General features: G+C 40.0%; 1 protein-coding gene and 1 long non-coding RNA gene across 2 annotated transcripts; one reads left to right on the plus strand and one right to left on the minus strand.

Moving 5' to 3' along the window:
* Window positions 1–2,803: 2,803 nt before the first annotated feature.
* Window positions 2,804–8,205, minus strand: LOC132436897 (uncharacterized). Its single transcript, XR_009521917.1, has 3 exons — window positions 7,995–8,205; window positions 7,611–7,893; window positions 2,804–2,990 (listed from the first exon to the last, which is right to left on the minus strand). It is a non-coding gene; the product is annotated as an uncharacterized lncRNA (long non-coding RNA).
* IFNGR1 (interferon gamma receptor 1) lies at window positions 7,498–27,681 on the plus strand. The gene is made up of 7 exons (XM_060029904.1): window positions 7,498–7,666; window positions 17,370–17,484; window positions 18,174–18,337; window positions 19,530–19,702; window positions 21,642–21,831; window positions 24,325–24,452; window positions 26,567–27,681. Exons 1-7 carry the CDS (start codon window positions 7,582–7,584, stop codon window positions 27,116–27,118), a joined length of 1,407 nt encoding a protein of 468 aa, XP_059885887.1. The 5' UTR covers window positions 7,498–7,581; the 3' UTR covers window positions 27,119–27,681.

The raw sequence follows: 27,681 nt of genomic DNA on the forward strand, positions 1-27,681 counted from the left end.
TTCTGTAACAAGATTAACACACTTCCACATGATAAATTTCCACGTAGATAAAATTGTTCTCTACATACTTTGGAGGACTATCTTAGTCTGTTCAGGCTGCTGTAACAGAATACCATAGACTGGGTGGCTTATCAACAACAGAAATTTATTTCTCACAGTTTTGGAGGCTGGGAAGTCCAAGACCAAAGTGTCAGCAGAATTGGTGTGGGTCCTCTTCCTGGCTCATAGACTGTCATCTTCTGGGACAAATGTGTTCTCTGGGGTTTCTCTTATAAGGGCACTAATGCCATTCATGAGGGCTCCACCTCATGACCTAATCACCCCCCAAAGGGCCCACCTCCTAATGCCATCACATTAGGAGTTAGGATTTTTAACATATGAATTGTTGGGGTTGAGGGGGACACAGACATTCAGTCTATAGCAAGTAGTAAGAAATTATCTTCTTATTTTGGTTTGATTTCTAGTCCAAAATATCATATTATGAATTCTTCTTTCACACAAACTTAATGTATTTCAATTCTCTTTCTAGAGGTCTGGATGGTAGGACATATACATTCTTTGATCAAAGTATTGATCATGATAGCTTTGTGGAAAGCTTTCATTAAAGGTTAATTTAAATGAAAGAATGATATGAAGTAGAGGTCCCAAACTCAAATGCCTACAGGAACCCAGAAGGTAGCATAAATAAGCAGCGTGTGAAGTGAATGAGACAGTGGGCCTGCGGTTCAACTGGGGAATGGTAGGCTGTAGAGAAAAATTGTTTGTTTTATGTTTCATGCTATGATTTTCTGAGCAAATTTTACTGACATTGGGGATCTGAGCTAAAAGAACAAGACTGGATGTGAATTTATGAGTGATTGCCTAATGAGAATTCCAGAGAGATTTACCTAGAGCTTTTTGTTTTCTTTAGCGTCAAAGAGCAACGAAAGCCCCTCACGCACCCACCCCACCTCATCCCCACCCCCGCAGGACCATGCAGACATCTTCTGTGATGTAAAGCTAGAGCCTCTAGTCTTATCTTGTATGTGGATAAATTGATTCACATCCCAAAGGGTAAGAACCCAGGATCCGTCTCCTTTGTGTCCTCAAGGAGAATTTATTCACAAGAGGGAGCAAAAGATTTCACTTTTTCTCTCAGAAAGGGAGACATATATAAATGTGTAGGCTGACTTGGGGGACAGTGATTTGCTCCCCTAAAGGAGACGCTGTTGCAAGCAACATGACATCGTATGGCCCAGGGATAAGAATCGGGACAGAGGGGAGACGGGATGATTATTTGCCGTAAGTAAATAATAATCTGCTCTGGGGCTCCCCTGGTGGCACAGTGGTTGGGAGTCCGCCTGCCGATGCAGGGGACACGGGTTCGTGCCCCGGTCCGGGAATATCCCACAAGCCGCGGAGCGGCTGGTACCGTGAGCCATGGCCGTTGAGCCTGCGCGTCCGGAGCCTGTGCTTCGCAACGGGAGAGGCCACAACAGTGAGAGGCCCGCGTACCGCAAAATAAATAAATAAATAATAATAATCTGCTCTGCTCTAGAAACCCAGTATTGGTGTACAGGATAATATTAATAAATATAAATATCAAAAACTTAAAAGGAATCTATACTCTACCTAGAACCAACGAAAATAAAATTATCTCTGCTGACCAAGCAAAACATGTCTACAGGCTGACTTTAGTCCATGAGCGGCTAGTTTGCAGTAACTGGTATTAGGTGTGCCCTGTCCTTTGGAAAGTGGGTTGTCATATAATTTTAAAGGCACCTAAAAGACCCCTCTTTCAGAGCAAAATGCGTTACTCTCTCGGTTTTTGTCAAGACCTCCAATGTCATGGTTGTAAATTCATTGCTGTGCTAGTTAGAAAGTTATAATGCTAAAATATGTAGGAGTATTAACCCCAAAATGGCTTTCAAAATGCTGATATCTATAAATTAATCTGTTATTCATCTTTACTCAGAGCCAGCTAAAAGCATCTGCCTGCAGATTACAGAACCATTTATCTAAATGTTGATCAAAGATTAAGGTGGAGAGAAACCTTAAGCTGAAGCCTTGTGACCCAGGGCAGTTCTAGGTATCCTCAAAGGAGGACTCCCAGTCGCTGAAAAGCAGCAAGAGGGCATTGGTGTGATGTGGGAAAGCACTTTGAGAGGAAGAAGCTCTGAAAGAGGAAGTGCGAAGCACTGGAGACAAGTTGCATGCTTCTTTACATGGCTTCGATCCTGCTCAGCAACAGTTTATCCAGCCCTGTGTTTTGTGTGATATTGAGAAATGTTTTCTAAAAGAACACGATAGCTGTCCTTTATGGAACTGACCACACATGGCTGGAAATTATGTTAGGTGGGTTCTTTTAGTTGCAAGGGACAGAGACACTCTGATTACCTTTAGTGACAAGGAATTTTGGTGCAAATGTATGGGAAAGTCAAAAGAGGAAACAATCACCATTGAAGCTGGTCCTTAGGGAGCACACTGGGGGAGCACTCTTCAGGGTACACAGCAGTGCTATGAAGCCTCTGGCTGCTGCTGCAGCTCCAAGACTTGGGCCTCTTGTTCTCCCCTCAACAAGGGATCTTCTTTGCCTACTATTCTAGTGTTCTACGTTCTGTTCCTGAGTTTCTTGTTTCTTCTTTTTTCTTTCTTCCCCCCCCCTCCCTGCCCCCCTCAGCCAACCTTCCTTCCATTGAGGTTTACATCCCAGCTCTCTGAAAGAGAATTTGTTTAGGTTGGTCTGACATTGAGTGTGAAAAAATGTCAACTTAATTAACAGAAAACCAAACTGGCAATGGCTTGAATCAATAGGGCTTTATTTTTTCTCCTATGACAAGAGTCCAGGGGTAGGTGATTGCAGATATTGGTTCAGCTGCTCAATGCTAACTTCAGTATCTCAGGTTTTCTATTTTTCTATTCTTCCATTTTTAGCTGTTGGTTTTTCATCCTTAATCGTGTTTCCTCATGGTTGCAAGATAGCAGCTGCAGATCCAGGCATCATGTGCCTACTTTTAAGGCAGGAAGATTAGAGAAGGGTCAAAGCCAGCAAGCTCTCTTGTTGCATCTGTCTCTCTCTCTCTCTCTCTCTCTCTCTCTCTCTCTCACACACACACACACACACGTGCTCACAGACTTCTGCTTACGCCCTGTTGACCGGAACTATGTCATATGACTATGCAGCTGCCATGAAGCTTGGGAAAGTGACTATTGAGCCTTTATAGACTCTATAGTGGGAAGGAAGCAAGGAGAAAGGTTATTAGCAGTCAGTCAATGAACAATGCCTGCCACAGTCATAATCTAGCATGTGGCATTGATCTTAGGCAGTGCTCCAAAACAAGCCATCTACTAGAAGACTCTGCAGTCTATGGATAACTGCCTTTGAGTCAGGGGTTTGATCTGATATGATCAGATGTCAGCATGAGAGCTCTCCTCAAAAGGGGGCTGTGTGCAGGGCAAGAACAGATAGTACTTGGTTTGGTACCAGTATGATATCCAAACATGGCTGAATTCTCATCAGTGATTCAATTATAGCTTGATCGACCATAAGTTTAACTATACCTGCTACATTCCCACAAGCTTGCTTTGTTCACAAGCTTGCTTTGTCCATTCATACATTTATTCAATAAATATTAATGGAATTATAGGCACTTACCCTGGTGCAGGGGATATGACAGTGAAGAAAATAAGGAGCTTACTTTCTAGTGGAAGAGAGAATGTATGCTCCAATAATCCTGCTCTTCTCTTTGCAATAATCACCACAATTTCAGTGCGTATGTGTTTGTGGATACATAATGGCTAAAACATAGTTAAGTAAGGGGCAGTGTGGAGGCAAGGGTAGAGTGTGAGAAGGTAGGGGAGTATCGGCTTTAATTTATAGAACAATCAGAATTCAGAACTAAATGCTTTAGCCACAGGGGCTTCCCTGGTGGAGCAGTGGTTAAGAATCCGCCTGCCAATGCAGGGGACACAGGTTCGAGCCCTGGCCCGGGAAGATCCCACATGCTGTGAAGCAACTAAGCCCATGCGCTACAACTACTGAGCCTGTGCTCTAGAGCTTGCGTGCAACAACTACTGAGCCCGCGTGCCACAACTACTGAAGCCCACGTGCCTAGAGCCCGTGCTCCGCAACAAGAGAAGCCACCGCAATGAGAAGCCCACGCACCACGATGAAGAGTAGTCCCGCTCGCTGCAACTAGAGAAAGCCCGTGCACAGGAACAAAGACCCAACACAGCCAAAAATAAAAATAAAAAATAAAAAAATTTATTTTAAAAAGAAAAAATAAATGCTTTAGCCACAAACTTTTCAATCTGTTTCCTTTACAGGGAAAGCGGCAGACATTTCTGCTCTAGAGAAAAGGGGAAGGAAATGCTCGGGGCCAGGAGTCAAAGTGTGGTTTGTGCTGTACACCCAGGCTCTGTTCTTATTACAACATAGTTTTAATTTCTTAAATTATTTTATTTGGCCTCTATTTAACTTCCTCTAGGCCATGTTGAACGTGGCCTACAAAATGCAGCTTTGCTCCTGAGCAGCACTTCTCTTTACACTTGGCCCTGGATTTACCCACCCCATAGCCCACACTGGGTTTTTTTGGATTTAAAAACTCACCAGAGGATATAGTGGGGACCAACATATACTTGGATACTCTCTGGCCATTAGGCATTAGATGTTTACCAAGGGAACTGGCACTGTTCATTCGCCTTCTGTGTGACTATATAAGATTTATTTATTGGATTTTTAAATTATTTTACTGATCTTCCTCTTACCTCTCTGTGATTCTCCCTTCCCCCAGCTTTATTCAGGCTAATCCTCTTTTATCCTTCATAATTGTAACCACCTAAAGAAAGAATTGCCTTAAAACTTAGACTAAGTTCCTGTTTATGCTCCTGTAAATCCATGACTCTCCTTGATAATAGTTATAAGTTCAGTACTTATAACAGCTTGATTAACATCTGCTTAATCCCTCAGTAGACGGTAAGCTCCATTAGGGCAGGGGCCATGTCTGTCTTGCTCAGGTCTACACCTCAGTGTGGAGCAGTGTTGGATACACACAGTGGCACTCAATAATATTTAGTGAATTAATAAACATCTTTAGTCTCCAAGTGACTAGCACAGAGCCGCCAATGGATGCTGATTGTGAAGCTCTGCCCAGGACTATGAGATTTAGCTCCATCCTTGCCCTGCTGCTGGGAGTGCTACTGGCAGACACCCTAGGCTGCCAGTACTCGTTGGAGAATGCCTTACTTAAAGAAACAGGCAACCCCAAATCATGTCCCCTCTCTGGGTGGTTTGTATCCAATGACTAATCAATGCTGGGAGTTGAAGGTAAAGCCACTCGTGCCAATTCAAAGATACCTCTAGAAGGCCATCCTGGCTCCAAGGGGTCAGCTGAGGCCTTTGTTAGGATAGCATTATAGATCATCTTCTGCTCAATCCTGTTCCCTCCACCTCCCTTTCACAGGAATCGATCCCAAGAGCATACAAGAGCATGTCTTGCACATCAATCTCCCCCAAGAGTCTACTTCGTGGGTAACCCAACCTGTGATGTCTGCTACGAAGATATTTACTGAACTAAACTGAATATTATATTCAATTGATTTGAATGTTATGCTCCATAAACTCCCAAACAGCAACGATCATTTCTTACTTATCCTTGCAATGATTAGAAGGTGACTTTTATATAGTGAGTGCTATGATCTGAATGTTTGTGTGCCTCCAAAATTCATATGTTGAAATTCTAACTCCCAAAGGTGATGATATTAGGTGGTGTGGCCTTTGGGAGGTGCTTGAATCATGAGAGTGGAACCCTCATGAATGGGATTAGTGCTTTATAAAAGAGAGATCCTTCCTTCTTCTGTCATGCCAGGAAATAACTAGAAGCTTGCTAGCCAGAAGAGTAGCCCTCACCCGACCATGCTGGCTCTCTGTTCTCGGACTTCTAGTCTCCAGACTGTGAGAAATACAATTCCGTTGTCTATAAGCTACTGAGTTTGTGGTATTTTGTTATAGCAACCCAAACAGACTAAGAGAGCGGACATCACAAATACATGAAATGAAATATTTCCCAAAACTTAGTCTAGTTGAGTTAAAGCCTTACTATGCAAAGTGTGGCCTTAGTGCCAGTGGCATTGGCACTCTTTGTGAATTTTGTTACAAATGCACCCTCAAGGCCCAACCTGAATCAGAACAACGAAATCCAAACTGCATTTTAACAAGAACCCAGGTGGTTCACATTGATTTTCAGAAATACTGAGCTAAGGGATTTATTCATATAAGTAAAATTAATATTTATTCATACAAATAAATGAATATTTTTCATATAAATAATATAAATAAAGCCTCTATTTTGTACAGCATCTTCATAAGGTTTTTCTCTAAAATTTTTACTTAATGCTAGTGTAATCATGCCTTCTTTCATCCAACAAATACTAAATGAGTGCCAAAGATTTCAGCCCTACAAAGCTTACATTCTAGAAGGGGGAGAAAAATAAAATCAATATGCATATCATAGAGTGTGAGAGAAGGTTAAGTGCCACGAAATAAACAGTAGGGCAGTGTAAAGAGGACGGGAAGGTGGGCTGCAATTTCAAATTTTTGCAGAAGGCCATAATAAGCAGAGACTTGAAGTAGGTTCGGTAGTTAGCCATGTGCACACCTGAGCACAAGCCTGGAGTGTTCTAGTAAGGGCAGAGGCCAATGCGCCTCGAGTAGAATAGGTGAGATGATGCAGAGTAATAGGAGATGTGGTCAGAGAGGAAAGATCTCACGATGAGAGGCTGCTTAATAAATCGCTATTTGATATTTAATTGCTGAAAAGGTAATGCAAGTTATTTTTCCTCCAAGAATAAAGTAGTTCATGGCCGAGCCAATTCTATTTGGGCTATGCAAGTTTGCACAAACCATTTCACCCGCGAAGCTTCGGGTTCCTCAGCTACAAATGCAGGGATTAGAGAAGGCATGTAAGGGCTATTTCTGCCCTAAAATCTAAGTTCCCTGACGCATTGATGCCGAAGTCTTATATAAGATAAAGTAAGCATTGTGCTGGGTTGTGGCCTAGGGCAAAGTTCTGCAAGTCCAGAACACTGCAAAAAGAGGAAGATGCATCACGGAAGGTCATGCAAAGCTTAAAGAACATGACCATTGGACCCAAGTTACTCACAAACCTGCGAGCCAAGGTCGCGACCACAGACTGTCGTGCCCCTAACGCCGAGCTACCACAGAGGCGGCCTTCGCGTTGTAGTCCTCCTCCCCTCCCAGGCCCCGCTTCCCCGGGCACCTCCGCCACCCCGCGCACCTCACCCACCCCGCGCGTCTTAACTACCACGCTCAGGCCTAACTCCGCACCCCGGCCCCGCCTCCGCGCCCCGGGCCCCGCCCTCGCGCCCCGGGCCCGCCTCCCCCACTCTGGCCCCGCCTCCCGTCCAGGCCGGCCTGCCAGTCCTGGTGGCGGCTTTGCTGTCCGCGCCCCACTTTCCCGTCCACGCTCCGCCTCCCGCTGGCGGGATGGTCTGCGGTGGAGGAAATGACGCCAGCCTAGGCCCGAGGGCCGCGCCGGGGGCCTCCCGCAATTCTGGGCAGCACCGGAGTCGGTCCGGAGCAGCATGGCTCTCTTCCTTCTCCTCGTCCTTACCGTGCAGGCCGGAAGCTGGGCTGAGATGGGCGCCGCGGATCAGAAGCTGTCCTCAGGTATTGTCGCTCGCGGCAGCGCCGCGACCGGGTGGGGACGGGAGGGGAGAGAGGGAACCCCACCGGCCAGGAACCCTCCCCCGCGCTGAGGAGCCGCGTCCGCATTTGTCCTCGACTCTCGCATTTGTCTTTGATGCCCGGTGGCTTCGGGTCCTAAGGGGGCGGCCACCGGGAAGGCGACGCAGGGTTTCCGCGGTTTGCAGCCTTCCCTTCGCTTTCTCCGGCCCCTTCCGTGGTTACCAAAACAACAGAATACGTTCTCTTAATTTTTAAATAAGTGAGTTCCCTGGTCAGCAGTTGTACACTGTGGCCACAGCTCATGACTTACATATTCGTAAGGTAGGCCCCAAATCCTTAGAAGTTCTTTCGCCAGCTGAGAATTGTGAAAAGGCAGTAACCGCCTCTTACGTGTAAGTCTGGAGGTGGTCCAGTGCGTGCACTCATGAGCCCATTTGTCAGACAGTAAGGTCTCCTCGCATAGCCTAGTTCCTCGTTTATCTCCGCCTGCTTTTTGATGTTTCCCAGGAAACATGATAAGAACATGTTTTTTCTAAAGCTAGGTATAATGATAATTAAGAGCTCCAGTGAAATCAGTAGTTTTTCTGCAAAAGGGATAAACCTAGATTTTCAGAAAACCGGACAGTCTTGAGTGTCTCCTCTGTGCAGGCAGGTAGCAGCTGCCTGGAAGGGGTCAGGGAGACCCAGCCTCCTTTACCCTTGGCAAACTCTGGGTCTGCACCTCTGTGTTATGACTTCCTCAGTGAAACTTGTTAGATGTGCTCCATTCATATCCAGCTCTCCTTTGGCTTGCCGTTTAGAACTCAAGCAAACAAATATCATTCCTTGAAAAAGAAATTGTGCCAGGTGTTGGGAATACAAAAATGGGAATTATTTAGTTTCTGCCTTCAAGGATCGTGATTTTATAGCTAACAGTTATCAGGCACTATTTTAAGTTCTTATCACACCATTTCCCACAAGTCCTATAAAGTAGGTGCTGTTGTATCTCCAAATATGGATGAGAAACTGAGGCACAGAGAGGTCTAGCCAAGTTGCTGCTATTCACTGGGGGGCTTGGCAGTTGGGTTCCAGAGTCCAAGTTCTTGACTCTGCACTCTGCCATTACCTAGGGCGTTAGTCATCCACAAGGGCAGTTGCAATCCTTTGTGATAAGATATTGAACTTACACATAGGTTACTGGGAAGCAAGATATGGGTGTCTGCCTCTGAGCAGGGGAATCAGGAAAGACTTCACAAAGAAGGTGACCCCAGAGTTGGAACTGGAGGTGGAGAGAGACTTGTGTGTGCAGAGGAAGGGCTGTGAAACAGCAGGTTGAACTAGTGGAATAATTTAAGCATTTTATTGTACAGTACGTGTGTGAGGATATAAGGGGAGAAAGGATATGTGGAGAGGTAGGAACCAGTTAATGAAGTGCCTTGTCATGTGTAACAGCAAAGGACAGAAACACAGCTTTGGCTCTCACAGACAAAAAAAGGAATTTATTGGCCCAGAGAATCCAAGTGAGAGTTGAACAGAAAGGTACAGATGCCAGCTGGGCCTCAGGAAGTTGAACCTGGAACTCAAAAGTGCCCAGACCCTCCATTTCTTACTGCTGACTCAGTGTTGGCAGTCTTCTCGATTTGGCAGAAATCACGGATGTTGACAACTCTTGGGTTTTGGCATCTTGCAGCTTCCTCCACCATAACAAGATCCTGGAAGAAGGCTCTGATTTGCCTAGCTTGGGTCAGACGCCAGCTTGCATGGGAAGGATATTGTTACAGGTGGTGGCAGTAGGAGACTTCCCAGAAGAAGAGCAATAATGTTCCTGAAGGAAGTACAGGTGCTGAGCCAACAAAATAATAGGCTCGCTCTCCCTTGCTCAAGTCAGTGGACAGCCGTGGGGTTATTTTAAGGAGATAAATGGTTTCATGCAGGATCAGATAGGCCACTTAGAAAGACCATTCATCTTACAAAATAGTTTGGCGGTAGACTCAAAGGAGGGAGGTCACTTAGGAGACTGCTGCTCAAGTCGGGGAGGAGGCAGTTTAAATGGAGAAGAAGAAATTAGAAGACAGACTCAGCATAACTTGGTGATTCACTGGATGTGGGAAGAGAGGAAGAGGGTGACCGAAGTTCCTGGCTAGGGCAGAGCATTAAACCAAGTGCACGGCCCTTCCTTCTGAGTACAGAGCCCTCCTGAGCATGGGGCCCCTCGTGACTACACAATTCGTATGTCCTTGAAGCCGGCCCTGGGAGTAGGATTGCCTGCTTTCCCCCCACAGGGAGATCTTCTGTGGCTTCTGTACTCCAGCATTTTATAAACACAGGTGTCAGCCACCTTCTTCCCGTTTGTTTTTCCACTCTGGGTATCATCTGAAGAGCATACTGGTTTAGCACAGCAGTGGGGCTCTTAACTTGCCTTCTCCACTTGCTTATCAACTCTTCATTCCCTAACTTTAGGTAATGCTCTGGGTGTGTTGAAATTTTTCATTATTTTCTTTGGAATCTGTATGTTTTTCAGAGATTCAAAATACTTAAATCTGTGCATTTCAATTATATTTATTGAAGAGGGTATTAATAATAGTTTTTTCATTTTATTCTGATTCATGGTTTGTATGGATTTTTGAAAGATCCACCTTTTGCTTCTATATAAAAGAAACCCTAAAGAATTGAAGAGAAAAATAACCCCTTTAAAGAGCTGTCTTATACAATTTGACAGTAATAGCGCAATTTTTGTATAAGCTAAATGGATAATTTATGTTTCCATTTTAATTGGACAAAGAATCAGAATGAAAGACGTACCAGAATTAAGAGAGTTCCTGACAAGAAGGAATGAGTTTACTTGTAATTTTCTTATTAAGGGAGTGTATTTTAGATTATCCCAATACTATTCAATAGATATCCATTTCAATCATGTCCATTCTAAATAAATAATTTAATTTAATACATTGTTCAGATTTTGCAGTGCCGTCATGTGATGTGATGGTATGATAAATCAGGCAAAATTACTTGAAGCAAATGCTTGTGATGTCATCAGGAAACAGTTATCTCCAGTTCCTATTTATATATGGAGATTATTTTCCCCATCTTTTATTAAACTATCATAGAAATGATGCTTAAGCAGCTTTTGTTAATTAAAAACAACAAAACTTCACACACTGTCAAGTCTTTAAGTAGCTTCTCTAAGCCTTTTTTCTCTTTTTGATAAATATTACCTCCCTCCTAGGATGGTTTTGGTGCTTAACTGAGATAATGCGTAACAAAGTTGAGCTCGTAGCTTGTCATGTAGTAAATGTTTAATATATGTTGGTGACTATCGTTCAATTATGTGCATCATTATTTTCACAAATATATTTTTAAATATTAAATTGATTTAGTTATGAATGAGAAATTGTGTCAGCTTTTAAAAAAACTCATCCAGGGCTTCCCAGGTGGCTCAGTGGTTGAGAGTCCGCCTGCCGATGCAGGGGACACGGGTTCGTGCCCCAGTCTGGGAAGATCCCACGGCCCGTGAGCCATGGCTGCTGAGCCTGCGCGTCCGGAGCCTGTGCTCCACAACGGGAGAGGCCACAACAGTGAGAGGCCCGCATACCGCAAAAAAAAAAAAAACTCATCCAGATCAATATGAAAAATTTAAAGTAAGCTCAGCAGCTGACTCCTTCCACCTATTTCCTGTTCTTCATAGACTGAAAAGGCCTCTTTAGTTTTTTCAGTTCCTAAACTATTTCTCAACTTAGAATGAATTAGTCCAAAAGGGAATTAGTCTTGAGAAATGACTTCTCTCAGGGACTGGGTGGATCTGGTTCAATTAGAATTTATTGGCATGCCAAGCAACCCAACTAGATGAAATTGAATAAACAGGAACAATAATAGAACCCTGCATTTCAGATCAGGAAAGTGGCTGGGGAGAAGTTTTTTGGATAAGCCCTAACTTGGTGATTTGAGTGAAAGATCTGGGGGGATTTTAGTTAATTACGGGTTCAGCGTAAGCCACTCTTTGATATGCCCATCTCTTCAAAAAAAAAAAGGAGGAAAAGTATTTCATTCACATCAGGTGCATTACTTCTGGACCCACATTTAAGAAAGAGAGAGTGAATGGTAAAACGTGAAGACAGACAGGAGGAAGAGAAGACTGCAGGGATACTAGGGGTCTTGACCCGGCTAAGGAGCTATCATATGGAAGGTGAAATGGTCCTGAAATATTTTAGATGTCCTCACATGAACCCTTAGTTCTGGTACTCTTTTTCTGAAGGTACAAGGAAATAACAGAAGGAAGTAGAAAAAGGACCGTTTTTCCATTAGTTTCACAAAGTGATGGATATGATTCATTTCAAAGCCCCCAAATATTGATATGTTTCAGTTTTAAAACTTCTATGAATGCTTGAAACACCATGTGCAAGAATTCTTAAATGTCTTTATTCATCTTAAATCTAGAGGACGCTGCTACTTGCTAAGAGAAAAAGTTGGAAAGCATTAAGAAAAAGTTATTTTATCAGCACTATAAAACCATTCAGTAGATAGATCATAATCATAAATATATCTGAAAAAGATGCCAAAGTCCGGATTTGATGTTTTTCACTTTTTCTGCCTGGATTTCTCATGCCATTTCTCATTTTGCAGTATAAGAAGAGACCTTTGTGAAAACGTCCATGGCCCCTCATCTTTAACACGAGGAAGTTGTTAGCTCTTTTCTCTGAGAGTTGTTCATTCAGTAAAGGGTCTGGGTGCTTTAATTTAGAGTGTTTGTTTTTGAGTTGTAGTGTCAGATGACCTAGAATCCTCCAAAACGATTTAATTACTGGCCCGTGTATCCTTACTTCTTCATGCTTCTCAGTTTGTCCTTCCCATAGAGAGGTTGGTGAGCACATAGTCACATGGTGTCTACAGAGTACAGAGCTCTGTTTGGCCTTAGATGCATGCATCTTTTATTTAGTCTTCGAATGCTATTATGTAAAAATCGGTGAACTACTGAGGCTGTGCCTCTTCCAGTAGAGGCACAGATACTTTTGGTGGTTATGGGATGGAGCACAGGAGTCAGCCCATGCTTCTGTCACCGTCCATGCAGAGGAAACCTGGAGATGTCTGTAGCTGTTTGCTTCCTCTTCTGCTGCCTTCCCCAGTAATTACTACAGAGCTGTTCTGGCTGCTGGTTCGGGGGCTTCCGTGACATCTCCACTGCCGCATCTAGCGGCACTGCTTCACCACTTGCTGATCTTCATATGTCTTTTCTGTTCTCTGCCTTGGTCTTTTTTCATATTTATCACCAGGAAACAGTTAGTTGCAACCAGAACTCTCCTTTTTGTCTGCATTGTACTTAGAATGTTGTGAAAAGTGATTCTTCTCTCCTTTGTTTGGTTTTGTTTAATCCTCAGCTGCTAGTTCCTAGAGGAGTTCTGGGAAGCAGATCTTAAAAGAGCTAAAGTTCACTCTGGATAGGATGCAGATACAATGCTCCAAATAACTCTGAACCCATTTCCAAAAACAACATGTGTTACAGAAAACTGTCGGCATTTTAAGAGCTAGGGAAATCTGCAAGATTATTCTACTTCACGAAATCCCCTAGTAGAATCTTTCCTTTAACCCCACACTCTATTTCTACATATATTTTTATTGACATAGGGTAAATTTTTTATGAATAGAAGCTTGCTGTAAGCCTCAATTATTTATCTGAATATGAAGCCATGTAAACTTTAGGTTATAAAATTCTGAAACTTAAGAAAACGAGTTACTCATGTCAATTTATCATGAGATTTTAGCAAAGATGACAAAGGCAGATGTCTAATAACCGCATGGTTTCTCTTCTGGTAGCGTTAAAACCACAGGTTACATCCTTTGGTGTCAATATTCAAAAGTTTCTCCTATAATCTAGTAGTAATTTCTGTTTGCTAGTTCCGTTGAAACCTCTTCTCCTACCACCTGTCTTGATTGCTTTGGAAGCTATGGTTTAAGTCCTTATCCTAGTCTAACCATGTCAAGCTTTTACTTAAATTATGGGAAATATCACCTGACTCACACGAAAAACTAATCTAATGTAGCACAAGTCTATTGCTGTTTGTATTTTATAATGTATGATTCAGTAACCTCTTAAATTTAAATGCACTTTATTTGATATTCTAGAATACAGATTGATTTCTATATGCCTTTTCCTCAAATGCAGAAATTAATCTCAGATTGAGTACATACAGTTAAAATGTCATTCCTATTGGGAATAATTTTTTTAAAGGGGGCTTAAAAGGAAGTGAAGAACTTCACTGGAAATGAGAAAGAGGATCCTTGTTACACAGTGGCAGGAAGCTTAGCAACACCATCACCTTCAGTAGCAGGGAAAGTAGGAAATGTACCTGGTGAGCCCAGTGGCCTAGTGAAGGAGGTTTCCAAGCAGATTGCAGGTGCCACGTGGTTTCTTCTTGTTTCTTGTAAAACATAAGATTAGAGAGAGTAATCGAGGGAAGGACTGTTAAACAAAAAGAAACCAGGACCTGACGGTTTGTAAATTCTCAGCCATGAGAGAAGCAAAAGATGCTAAAATTAAGAAATGGCTTCTGAGGGAAGTTCTGATTCATTATGAGTTTGCTTAACGTCAGGTACCTCTCTTTCTTATCTAGTTGCAAAATTATATTTGTATGTGTGATTATTATTTGATATCAATGTTGAATTGAACCTGGAGAGGGGTGCCTTAATTTCCTCCTCAACCATAGAATGTAAGCTGTTTGAGATGGTTGTTCTGAAGTTGAGGTGTGAACACACCATAGAAAAAGGAACCCTGTTAAGGAGACCTTAGTCTACCCTGCTGTGTATGGCCATGGGAACTCCACCAAAACCAGGGCTAAATCTGGCAAGACCAGTGCTTCCTGACTCACCTGCAAGGAAATTGCTTAGAGAACCAAAGATGATAAGTACCAGCAGCCATCAACAGTATTCCAGAAAGAAAGAGTAAGTAGAAAAATGGTAGATATCTGATCACTGGCTGCAGATCAAAGGGCATGTTGTGCTTACTGAGTACTTGAATCTGAGACATCCTTCCAACTTCATAATCTCAACCTTTAGGCACAAATCATTTTGCTGCTTTGGTGAGTCATACGGAAGTTAGACATTTCAACAGTAACCAAAGCTATTCGCTGAGCGGGAAACATAAAATGTACTGGTTTATCAAAAAAATTCTGTTTTATTTATCTATTTATTTATTTATTTTATTGAAGTATAATTTACAATATATTAGCGTCAAGTGTATAACATAGTGATTCAGTATTTTTATAGATTATACTCCATTTAAAGTTATTATAGAATATTGGCTATCTTCCTTGTGTTGTACAGTATATTCTTGTAGCTTACTTATTTTAGACATAGTTTATGCCTCTTAATCCCCTACTCCTATCTTGCCCCACCCCCGCCCCGCTGGTAATCACTGGTTTGTTCTCTATATCTACGAGCCTGTTTCTCTTTTGCTATAGTCTGCCATTTGTTTTTAGATTGCACATATAAGTGATAACATACAGTATTTGTCTTTCTATGACTCATTTCACTAAGTATAATACCGTCTAGGTCCATCCATGTTGTTGCAAATGGCAAGATTTCATTCATTCTTTTTATGACTGAGTAGTATTCCATTGTGTCTATATACACCATATCTTCTTTATCCATTTATCCACTGATGGGCACATGAGTTACTTCCATATCTTGGCTATTGTAAATAATGATGCTATGAACATTGGGGTGCATGTATCTTTTCAAGTTAGTGTTTTCATTTTCTTCAGATATATACCGAGGAGTGGAATTGTTGGGTCATATGGTAGCTCTGTTTTTAGTTTTTTGAGGAATCTTCTTACTGTCCTCCACAGTGGCTGCACCCATTTACATTCTCACCAACAGTGCAAGAAGCTTCCCCTTTCTCCACACCCTCTCCAGCATTTATTGTTTGTAGATTTTTTGGTGATGGCCATTCTGACTGGTGTGAGATGATTTCTTATTGCATTCTGTTTTTAAATTAGTTTTTCCTCCTAAATAAAAAAGATTCCTGAAATTATAATAAAGCAGGGTTTCTCAGTGTTTGGCACTCGTGGCATTTTGGACTGCCAGAATGTGGAAAGCTATCCTGTGCATTATCGGATATCAGCAGGATCCCTAGTCTCTATCCTTTAGATGCCGGTAGCACCCCACCACTAACACCCAGTTAGGAGAACCAAAAATGTCTCCGACAGTGCCAGATGTCCATGGGGGACAAAATCACCCCTTGTGGAAAACCAGTGATATAAAGGAAAAAATAATCAGAAAAAAGGGAAAAAATGGCAGTAGAATCTAATTGTCCTTTAGTCCATATAACTCTTGATCCATGTTCTGCTTTGAAACGATAATACAGGTGCTAAATAGTTGTAAATTAAGACAATGTACCAGTTCAGGTTCAAATATTGGAATTTTTACTTTGGGAAAAATATAGTAGGTGTTTTCTTCAACAGTAAGCAAATAGCCTATGTGTGTGAAATTAACACCTCACTTGACAGGTGAGGAATTCTGAAGTAACTCTTTAGTAGTATAGCAAGGAAAGAACCCAGATTTCTTAATAGCCAACCCAGGGAATATTTTTCTTATTAGAGCAGTCTACTAAGTGTAAACATAAGTGATCGTCATTATCATCTGGGATACTTTAAAAAAGTATAAACTTTTGGCTCTCTTTGAATTTTTTAGGATGATAAGTTATGTTTGGAAGCCACTGTACCTGACCACATTGCTATTCATTCATTTATTTTATTTGTATAAGCACATCATGTTTAGTGGCGTTTTCCAGATAGATCGGATTGAATAAGCTTAAATTCCAGGTCATATTGCGAACTCTGTCTATACCTTCATGTTCATTCGTGAAGAAGGGAAGGAAAGGAGGGAAAGAAAGAGGGAGAGAGAGAGGAAGGGAGGAGATGTGTGTGTGTTCAATTTTTTAAGGGGTGCTGGACAATAACCTTTTACACTGAGCAGGGGAAAAAATAGCTGCTTTTAGTAACTAGATTATGGTCATGGTAGTGTTTGATTATAAGATGGTAAAATGACTTCTGCCTGTTCTCTTGTGTGACACTTTAATGTCTTCTCAACAAACGTTTTCTTAATTGGTTTAGAAGAGCAAAAGCAGGAAGAAATATAGGGTATGTTTTGAAAAAAGCCATGCACACCTCAGAGAGCAAAATGTTGATGAAACTGGAATGCTTGATGGCTCCGTCAGGCAATCATTAGGCATCTATTCCTGTGCTAGAGAAAAGGTAGTAAAAGTGTGTAATAGTCCTGGGTGGAGGGTTGAGAGCCCAGGTAGTATTTTAGAGTGAAATTGACCATCCCTCTTGTAGCCAGTTCTTCTCTAGACATTGAATACAGTCTGTGGTATCAAATATAGAAAATTCTAGTGATTAAATGAGTTGAGGATTATTATTGCAACAGGCAGTGCAGTTATTTATAAAAACTCCTCAAACATTCTAGGAATTTATTGCTCATACTATATTTGTGTTCCCCTTGCATTACAATGTTGTTTCAGTAATTTAAAATGAATTCAAACACTTCTATACATTTTTTAATAAAATTAATTTTTAGAAATACCTTAATTTAAATACATTTATTATCTGTTCCGGTGAATTCTTTTCTTCAAGTACATATTTGGCTAATTTGGCTTCTTATATTGAGGTTTTCTAACGTTAATGTTAGTTTCTGACATCCATCCGTCTTACAGTGCCAACACCAACCAATCTTACCATTGAGGCCTATAACTTGAATACTGTTCTGTTTTGGGATTACCCAGTTATGCCACGGAGCCCTGTGTTTACCGTACAGGTGATGACCTATAGGTGAGTGTCACTCTTATCTTTTTCATTCTGTTTTTGCCTAGGTCCTTGCACGGTTCATGACTGTTTCCTTCCATCATTGTTCCTTCCCATGTGGCACAACTTCCTGAACGGCTTATAGACTTCCAGAAGTAATGCAAATTAAGGATGCAAATTAGTTCTTTTCAAAATACTTCCTGCCATTTAGTTCTTCTTCCTGTCAGAATTGAAGTAGAGGAGTATCACTAACTTCTGACATTTTATGGCATGACAAATAAAGGTGACAGTTCTGTATTAAAAACAGTGAAGTCCTCTTGCTTCCTATAGTGTATGTACTGTTGAATAGAAAGAAAAATTTAAAAAATTTTTTTGACAAGTGTTAGGAGTGATTGTAATATGTTGGATTCTGTAATTAAGTAATGACTCAATGAAATCGATTCATTTAAAGAACAGATTTTTAAAAATTACATGTGGAATGTGGTTTGTACAGGTCTTATTTTGAATTGAGCCTCTTTATTGTAAATGAATTTACTATAGACCTTCTAACCAAAGAGTAAAGGTTTCCTACTTTGTCTAGCTTCTCCATCCTATTCTTACTCAACTCTTTCTACCAGCTCCATGCTATGAATGGAAAGCAAAGCACAGACAGAGGTGGTTCAAGTTTATGTATTAACAATAAAAATTACCTTTGTGTTTCTTTTTCTTCATTTTAGGGACGGGCAATGGATTGATGCCTGCAATACCTCCCATCATTCTTGTAATATCTTTTCCATAATTGATGACCCATCAAGTCCTCTCTGGGCTAGAGTTAAAGCCAGGCTTGGACAAGAGGAATCAGTCTATGCACAGTCAAGAGAATTTATTTTATGCAAAGAAGGTGAGTGGAATGTATACATGTCTAAATTTCAATCTTATGCATGTCTTCTGTATATATTTGCTTTTATAAGCAGTTGCTAAAAATTATCAGAATGCCCCAGAAACATTTGGAGGAATTTAGGGAGTTCCTGTCTTCTCTTCTCCCAAGCCCCACAAAATAGGGTTAAGAGGCTCCCCTCACTTTGCCCCTTCTAAGCTGTGACACTTCCATCCCATGCAAGTGTGGGTCTGGACTCTGCACCCCTTCCTCTCTCTGTCCTCTGTCACTCCTCCCTTAGTCGCGTTCACTAGGACTGTGAGAGCTGCTCTCTGTCTTCCCCTCTACCTTAACTCCTCAAGGCCTTTGGGAATTTTAATACCAATTTAATACATTAAAAATTTTAGAGTTCCATAATCGCCTTCATCCTAGTTCAGCTTCAGCCCCCACCTTGGTTCTGCTCCTTCTTTTTTGGATCATGCCTACTTTTTTCTCTTCTACAGGCCCCTCCTCTACTTGCCCTTGAAGTAGTTTTATTCCCCAGAGTCCATGCTTTTGTCACCTGACAATTATACCATCTGTATGTCAGACTTTTCCCACACAGATTTTTCAAGGGCATACTATGTGCCAGAAAGTATGCTAGTTCCTGAGGATACATTGGTGAGTAAAGACAGACCTGCCTGGCGCACAGTAGGTGTGCAATAAATACGTGAAGAATAGGTAAATGGTTCACCTACAAGGTTCCAGACGTCAAAGACATATAGTAAATATTTGTGGAATCAGTGAATATCTAGTTCTGATTTTCATAATAAAAATTGAATGTATTTAGCAAACTTTTATAGAGCCTCATTCCAGGTATCCATAGGCATTGGACATACAAAGAGTTTCAGTGAGGATTCAAAGATAACTAAAATGCCTTTTCTGAAACGATTTTTAGAGAACATTTTCTGTTTTCTGTTCAATGTTTTTTAATCTACAGAAGCAAAGATAAAGGAAAACTAACTTCATAGAGCTTCTACTATGTCAAGGCTTTTTACCAAGATTCACTAAGGACAGTTAAAATATCTTCTAGGTATCTGTGGAATGATTTAAATGTGGTCCTGCTTTAGAACAACAAGAACAAAAAGAGTAGGTTGATTGAGTTTTGGTAGTGATATGTAATACACTGTGAAGTTCCAAGGCTGGTACAAGTTCTACTTCTTTTTTGTCCCCTCAGGGAAAATTGGACCACCTAAACTGGTTATCACAAAGAAGGAAGACCAAATCATTGTTGATATATTTCACCCTCTAATTACTGTAAATGAAAACGAACCCGAAGCCATATACGATGATGAAAATTCTTGTTATACATTCACGTACAATGTGTTTGTGAGAATAAATGGAAGTGAGGTATGTTCCTATTTCATCTTTTTCAAAATGGAAATTTTTCTGTTGCTGGCATAAGTTGTTTCCATATGTGGTGTAATGAAAGTGGAATGTTCATGAATATTCAGGCAAGACTCATGGATCGTAAGTTTTACTAAGAAAAAAGAAATATATGAATGCTGCTGCAGGGAATCAGTACTGGCATTGATCTTTAACACTGGCCATGTGAAAACATTTTAAGTTTTTCTTTGCCTCTTTTAATAGCATGGTCCTAATCTAGGATATTAACCTGTGTTTTTCCATTTCTCCACTGGTAAGATGAGGATAATTTTAATCTTTTCCTCCTCATTGGTAGTTTTGTAGTGATATGAAATAACATGAAGCTCTAATTGGAATCTTTGTTTTTGAAAGAAAACACCAACAGTACTACTGTGTGACACGATTACATTCTAGCACTGGTGTGCAGACCACACGTTGACTAGACTTTTTCTGTTCCATCCATCCTCCACAGCACTGCCATTCCTTTATTTAACAATATTTGTTAAGCACACGCCTGGTGCCTTCTAGGCACCAGGAGATAGCCGTGAACAGTACAGACAAAAGAACTCCAGTGATAAGTACTGTGGAGAACAACACAGCAGAGAAGAGCGCTGGGCAGTAGTGGTTTCCAGCAGGCCGGCCAGGCCTCACTGGGAAGTGTTAACTGGAGCCAGGGCTGGAGGAGGTTAGGAGGTGAACTCTGTGGATGTATGTGGGAAGAGTGTGTCAGGCAGAGCCTGGCAATAGCACCAGGCATGTGAAGGGAGCAGCAAGGCTGGCTAGAGCGTGGGGGCAGATGAGGTCAGAGAGTTCACTGGGGGCCACTTCTCTAAGGGCTTTGGAGGGATTGGACTCTTATTCTCAGTGAGACATTGTGCCTCTGGAAAGATTTAAGCAGAAAAATGACATCTGATTTAGGTTTTACAACATCACTTTGGTTGCTAGCTGAGTTGTCTTTCTAAAGTGCAGATCTGACCATATTACTTCACTGCTTAAAACTCTTTAACAAATCCCCATCGGCTACAAAATAATATCTAGATCCTCTTCCATGGCACGGCCTGCAAGGCCTTTATGATTTGGCCTCTTGCATCATTTCCAGCTACCTGTCTCCCGTTCCTTCCAATTCATTTTCGTTTGTGCTTTGGTGAACTGCTTCCTGTTCTTAGTTGCCTGAAGGTACACTGCTCTTTCACAGAATGCCCTTCTCCACCTTTTCTACTTTGGAAAATTTCTGCCCGTTCTTCAGTATTCAGCTGGCATATCATCTCTCCTTCGAAATCTTTTCTGACAAGGTGGACTGTTTCCTCTTCTGTGGTCTGGTTGTTCCTTGTTCCATAGAGTGGTCCCCTAGGAGTACTTGTGACTCTCTTACATTTCTTTCTTATCTCTCTTCCACACTCTATCGTAAGTTATTTGAGGTCAGACACCACTGCCCTACCTTTGTGTTCTCAGGCCCTAGCACAGTGATCCATGCAGTGTGGCTGGTTGAATGAATGATCAACTCCCAGAGATTGCTTCAATCCCTTCTGTGTCACTGCCAAGAGATCCTACAGCCTTTGTATAATACCTGTGTTATTCTTACCATGAGATAGATGCTTTTCTCTCTCACCAGCTAAGTTTCTAGCACTAGAGGAATAGGACTAATGAACATTTGTTTGACAAATGTTTGACAACTAAGAGTGAACATTACTGCTATTTGAGTTTTAAATTCATAATCTCTATTTTAATTTTTAAATTTATTATCTCTATAAAGAACATTTTAATGGATATATAGCACCATGCCATGTTGAAGTAAAAAATTGACTTATTGTTTGATATCAACACTATTTTCAGACATGTTCCCAACATTCATCATATTGAATGATATTTTCTTTTCAAATTAAAAGGAGTCATGCATTTTCATTGTTTTTTTTCCTCTTTCCAGACCACAAATAAAATGTACATAAAGAAAGAAGATGATTGTAATGAGACTCAGTGCTTCTTAAGTATTCCTGTGTCCTCGCTGAATTCTGAGTACTGCGTTTCAGCAGAAGGAGTCTCAGAAACGTGGGCTGTTACAACTGAGAAGTCGGAAGAACTTTGTATTACCGTTTCTGATAATAACAGCACAGAAGGTAAGTTCTTGCCATTTTTTCCTAAATGTAGTGAGTGATCACTAAAATAGGGTAATGTAAAAAGAGGCAATTTGTAATTTCAATAAACCTCTGCTCTTTTAAAAAATACTCAGTAGTTCCGTTCTTCAGAGAAGTTCTAAATTAAAAATAAGGCCATTTTTCAGGCATTAAGAGATACAAAGCAACCAATTTAGAAAGCCATGTGATGACCTTTTGACCCAGGAAAGAAAAAATATAACAAAAACATAAAGCCATGTGCATAAATGTCTGCATTTCAGGATCATGCATAATAATATAAGTTAGTTTATTACTCCAATATAACAAGATGTTATATATCCATTAAAATGTTCTTTATGGGGACAGTAAGTTTAAAAACTAAAAGCCGCAATGTTCATTGACTAAAATTGTGTGATATGTGAACTGGACAAGCATTGGAAATGAACATCCAAAAATAAATATAGATTGGTTTAAATGATGGATTGTACGTCAATTTTATAACACATTTTAAAATCATTATTTTTATTTTATTATTTCCTGTGTGTGTGAGGGGGATACATATGATAGAACTTCAGAACTGGCATTCTTATTTGGCAGGTACCTAACAAAAATTTAGACTTTTTTTTCATGGTACAAAATTTAAATGTTCATTATAGATAATTTATAAGGAAACAAAATTATCTGTAGTTCTAAGTTACAAACACTCAGTTACTCACAGTTTGGTGGTTTTTTTCCATCCTGTTTTTTCTTTTGCTATGTAGCCTTGATCATATTATGTAGTATATGTAACTTTGTATACTGCCCTAAGCATATGCTATAAATATTTTTCCATGTTATTTTACATACTTTATTAATATTATTTTTAATATCTCTAGAACATTTTATTATGAAGATCATATTTATTTAATGTTCCTCAATTTTTGGACTTTTGATTACTTGTAGATTTTTCGCTGATAAATCATGCTTTGGTGATTGTCTTTGGGTGTATATATAATTGTTTTGATTGTTCAGATGTTTTTAGAACATATCTTCTAGGTTAAAAAAGTGTACAAAAAATAACACAGTACAAATTTCTTTTTGAAGAATGGAAATCTAGGCTGAAGAATCAGACCAAACACCTAAAATTAATACTAAAAACTTTTAGGCCATTATATGAGGGTTTCAAATAGGTGACTTAAAATAATGCAGTGCATTTAATACCAGTTTGTGTTATACTATTTGGAGGAAGAAAATCCTCATCAATGCGTAAAATTTGAAATAATATAAATGCCCTAGATTTATTTAAAAAAAAAAATCCTGAGTTACAAACTGGGCTGATACTGTGTCCACACGATGGCACCATCGTGGCTCATAAGCAGCATCCCCTACCTGCCTGCTCAGTGCTTCTAAGCAACGTGCCAGTGTTTCTTATGGAGTTATTTTATCTTTTCCTATTGTAATAATTTTTTTCACCTCCTGTAACAGGTGTGATTGATAGAGGCATTTATTTGAGTAACTTCCAGAGTCATTATTAGAATAGAAATTAAAGGTAATAAAATGCTATGAAGGAGGGCAAACACCACCACAATATGTAGAGTACTGTTAATTTGTTTGTTTGGTTTGTTTGTTTGGTTTTGGATTTGTTTGTTTGTTGTTTTTTTGTTTTTGGCTGTACCACACGGCATATGGGATCTTAGTTCCCCGACCAGGGATCGAACCCGTGCCTCACACCTCTGCAGTGGAAGTGCAGAGTCTTAACCACTGGACCGCCAGGGAAGTCCCAAGTACTATTAATTTGGAAGAGAAGACTATGGAAAAAAAAATCTTGAAGATTGTGCTGTGAAAATAAAAAGCAGCATTAGAGAAAAATATACAACCGTGATTATAGATGTTTGTGCTCTGAAACAGATCTTCCCAATTTTATATTATTCGTTGTATCTGGTTTTCATTCGGGGGACTTTATTCCTGTTCAACTTTCCTGTGTGTGTGTGTGTGTGTGTGTGTGTGTGTGTGTGTGTGTGTACGTACACACCTGTGTATTTTTATAAGTTTTTGTAATCTTTAAATAAATAACAATTTAAGAATTCAGAAGGGTGGGACGACATTATTTTAAGAGTTAGAGACATTGCCAGAATTTATTTCTAAAGAGATATATTTAAAATTTTTTTCTTTTGCCTCTTCAACTGAGAGAAAAGCGTAACTCTAGAAACACTCTGTATTTGGGGCTGTAAGGAAATTGTTATGAAAAAGTTATTTTAGCCACATCATATCATGACAGTGTAGTCGCAGAAAGTTTAGGATCTCAAAGCTGGGAAGAATCATGTTGATATCTAGGACAGGTATGTAATTTTTTACTCATCTCTCCTGACTTCTGTGTCAGTGTTCTTTAAAACTGTGACCATATTAATTACCTGATATGTAAATCTGTTGAAGAATAGCACTAAGACTTTATAACTATCTGATGGATATAGCAGTGTTCCATTGTAATTCTAATTTGTGGTTTTTCCCTTTTCTTAGATCCTGTTTGGATTCCAATTGTTGCTGCTTTACTACTCTTTCTAGTACTTGCCCTGGTAGTTGTATGTTGTCTTGTTAAGAAGATGAATCCATTTAAGAGAGAAAACATCATGTTACCCAAATCCTTGGTAATATATTTAAATATTTTTTCTTTAATTGCATACAGTTGGCCCTTGAACAACACAGATTTGAACTGTGTGGGTCCACTTATACTTGAATTTTTTTCAATGAATATGCTGGAAATTTTTTGAGATTTGTGAGAATTTGAAAAAACTCTCAGACAAACCACATAGTTGAGAAATACTGAAAAAATTAAGAAAAAGTTAGGTATGTTATGAATGTATAAAATAGATGTAGATATAAATATAAGATGCAGAATATGTGTGAATTGACCATTTATGTTATTGGTAAGGCTTCTGGCCAACAGCAGGCTATTAGTAAAGTTTTTGGAGAGTCAAAAGTCATATGTGGATTTTTTGACTCCAGAGGCGCTCAGTGCCCTTAACCCTTGTATTGCTCAAGGGTCAAATGTACACTAAAATGTTAATTTGAAATTTTCGATAATTCTTAAAATTTGTTTTTTAAAGTAGAATGATGTTCAGCATGTCACCTATCATAAATAACTGAGTCTTCCACACATCCAAAGCCACATATTTTTTACTATGCACTATGCTTTTTGATGCATGGGGCAAAGGCACAGTGAGACAGTGCTAAGGAGCTTAAAGTCTAGTGGGAAAAATGATAAGTATTCAGTGGTTGTCCAGTGTGATAGGTTCAAAGACAGACGTTTATGTACATGCCAGTGAGGACTTCTTTTCTTGTACTTTTGCAGGGTAGGGTTAGTCATGGCTTTTCCAGAGACAGTGATGCCTGAACAGTCTTGAGGGACAGATAAGAGTTTACCCAGGTACTAAGGGACAGTGTGTGCTAAGGCCCAGTGTCAGGAAAGCGTGGCTTTTGAAAATCTGTAAATACAGAAACTCTTCATGGTGGTTAGAGGGTAGAAGGAAAGATGACCCAACAGTGAGTCTAAACGAGAAGTGTGACATTTTAATGCCTAACATTTAAAAGTCTTTGTCTGGGGCTTCCCTGGTGGCGCAGTGGTTGAGAGTCTGCCTGCCGATGCAGGGGATACGGGTTCGTGCCCCGATCCGGGAAGATCCCACATGCCGCCGGGAAGATCCCACATGCCGCCGGGAAGATCCCACATGCCGTGGAGCGGCTGGGCCCGTGAGCCATGGCCGCTGAGCCTGCGCGTCCGGAGCCTGTGCTCCACAATGGGAGAGGCCACAACAGTGAGAAGCCCGCGTACCGCAAAAAAAAAAAAAAAAAAAAAAAGTCTTTGTCTGATGAAAAGAACATTTAAAAGTATCAGAATGATAACTATTTAAATCAAATATGACAGGCAAAATATCTGTGATATGCAAAGGGCATATTTAAATGTGTTATGGAAACATTATCTTTAAGTAGCGGGGTTAAGAACTATCAACAGTTAGTAGACAATTCACCTATGAATTATAATGTTCTTACTACTAGTAGTTAAGCACGAACCAACCTTGCAGCGTGCTATTTTACACCCGCTAGAGAAGGAAAAATAAACCTGAATATCCATTAGTACCTTGTAATAAAACTGGTATACGCTGGCAAAAAGTAATTATAGCCCTGAGGGGAGGGTGAGCACACAGTGGGTGCACAGAGTAGTAGCATCCTAAACATGCCACACTCCTAGATTTAGTAATTCCTCTCTTAAGAATTCTTAAAAGATAATTTCATAAATAATAAAGACGTATAGAAATATTCACTTCAGCATGTTCTATAAATGGTGAAAATTGGAACACCTTAATACTTAGTATTAGAGAAATTATTTAAGCATCAGTGTAAAATTACTGAGCCCATGAAGATTAGAATTATGAAGACAAATGATGAAATACTACATAAAGTAAGTAGCTGTACTCCCATTACAAATGTAACATGCATACATGTCGAAGGTAGTACACAAAAAGCAACATAGGTTGGTGAGATAGTGACTTTCTAAAAATTCTAAAATATTGTTTTTGATCTTAATATATTTCCATTAAAAAGAAAGAAAAGGCAACTATCAGATTCTATTACACTGTTATCCTAAATATGCCATTCAGTTGTATATTTAGTTAACCATTACCATTAGACCATTTTTCTTTTGAGGATGAGCACTTAAGTTTAATAATTTATTATTTTTAATCACTGATTTCTCTTCCCCTAGCTGTCTGTGGTAAAAAGTGCCTCTTCAGAGACAAAATCTGAATCAAAATATATATCGCCCATCACCTACCAACCAATTGCCGCAGGAAGTGAGCAGCTCTCTCCAGGGACAATTTCAAGCGTGCATACTGAGGACAGTCCAGGAAAAGCAGAGCATGGAGAAGACCTTTCTAGTGAAACAGAAGTGGTGATGACTGAAGAAAACATTTCTGACTTGGCCTCTGGTAGCTCTCTGACCCCAGTAAAGGGAGAAAATTCTATGCATGCAAGCAGTAACCAGTCTGAAACCTGCAACATCACTTTAAATGTGTATCACTCCAGAAATGGTTCTGATGGTGGCCTTGTATCAGAAAACTGCTCTGACTCAGAATTTCCCCCAAGTAATAAAACTGAAATAAAGACAGAAGGACGAGAGTCCATAACGCTGAGAAACACCATCACCTCCTTTGGTTATGACAAACCCCATGTGTTAGTGGATCTGCTTGTAGATGAAGGTGGTAAAGAGTCCTTGATTGGTTATAGGCCTACAGCAGATTCCAGAGAGTTTTCATAAGATCAACCAAGGTCACCAACTTGGAAGGATCTGCTTTTCCTGAACAGTTTTTCTGCTTTGATTTCATGAAAAGATCATGATTTCAGAAATTGTGTCTTCTTGGTATTAAGCAAGTGGAGTGTCATGGTTTAGATAAAAGTGTAAAGAGCCTGTTTGACACTGTCACTTTTGGTCGGAAAACTGCAGAGTCTTTAATAAAAAACAAAAACCACTGTCACATGTGAACCTTTCCATCTAGATTTGTGAACAGTAACAGTGAACGGTCTCTAATAACCCTGCTTCCTATAATGGTAGGTGTTATGCCCAGGGTCTTGTGTAACCACTTCAAGAGATAAAATGGATTTTTTCCTTTCTGTGCCTCAGCATGGTATTTGTTTTTGGAAGTTTATGTATATAGTCTTTCCTAATACTTTCAGAAAAAACATGAATGCTTTTCAAAATTGTCCTTAAAATTGAATTGAAATCAGTAGTGTTAATAGAGTGTGTAAATAAAAACATGTATATATTTTTTATGGAACATTGCATTTAAGGATTTTTTTATAATAAAGTAACTTCAAAGTTCA

Source organism: Delphinus delphis, chromosome 14 (genome assembly GCF_949987515.2).
Source record: "Delphinus delphis chromosome 14, mDelDel1.2, whole genome shotgun sequence".
Taxonomy (NCBI): Eukaryota; Metazoa; Chordata; class Mammalia; order Artiodactyla; family Delphinidae; genus Delphinus; species Delphinus delphis.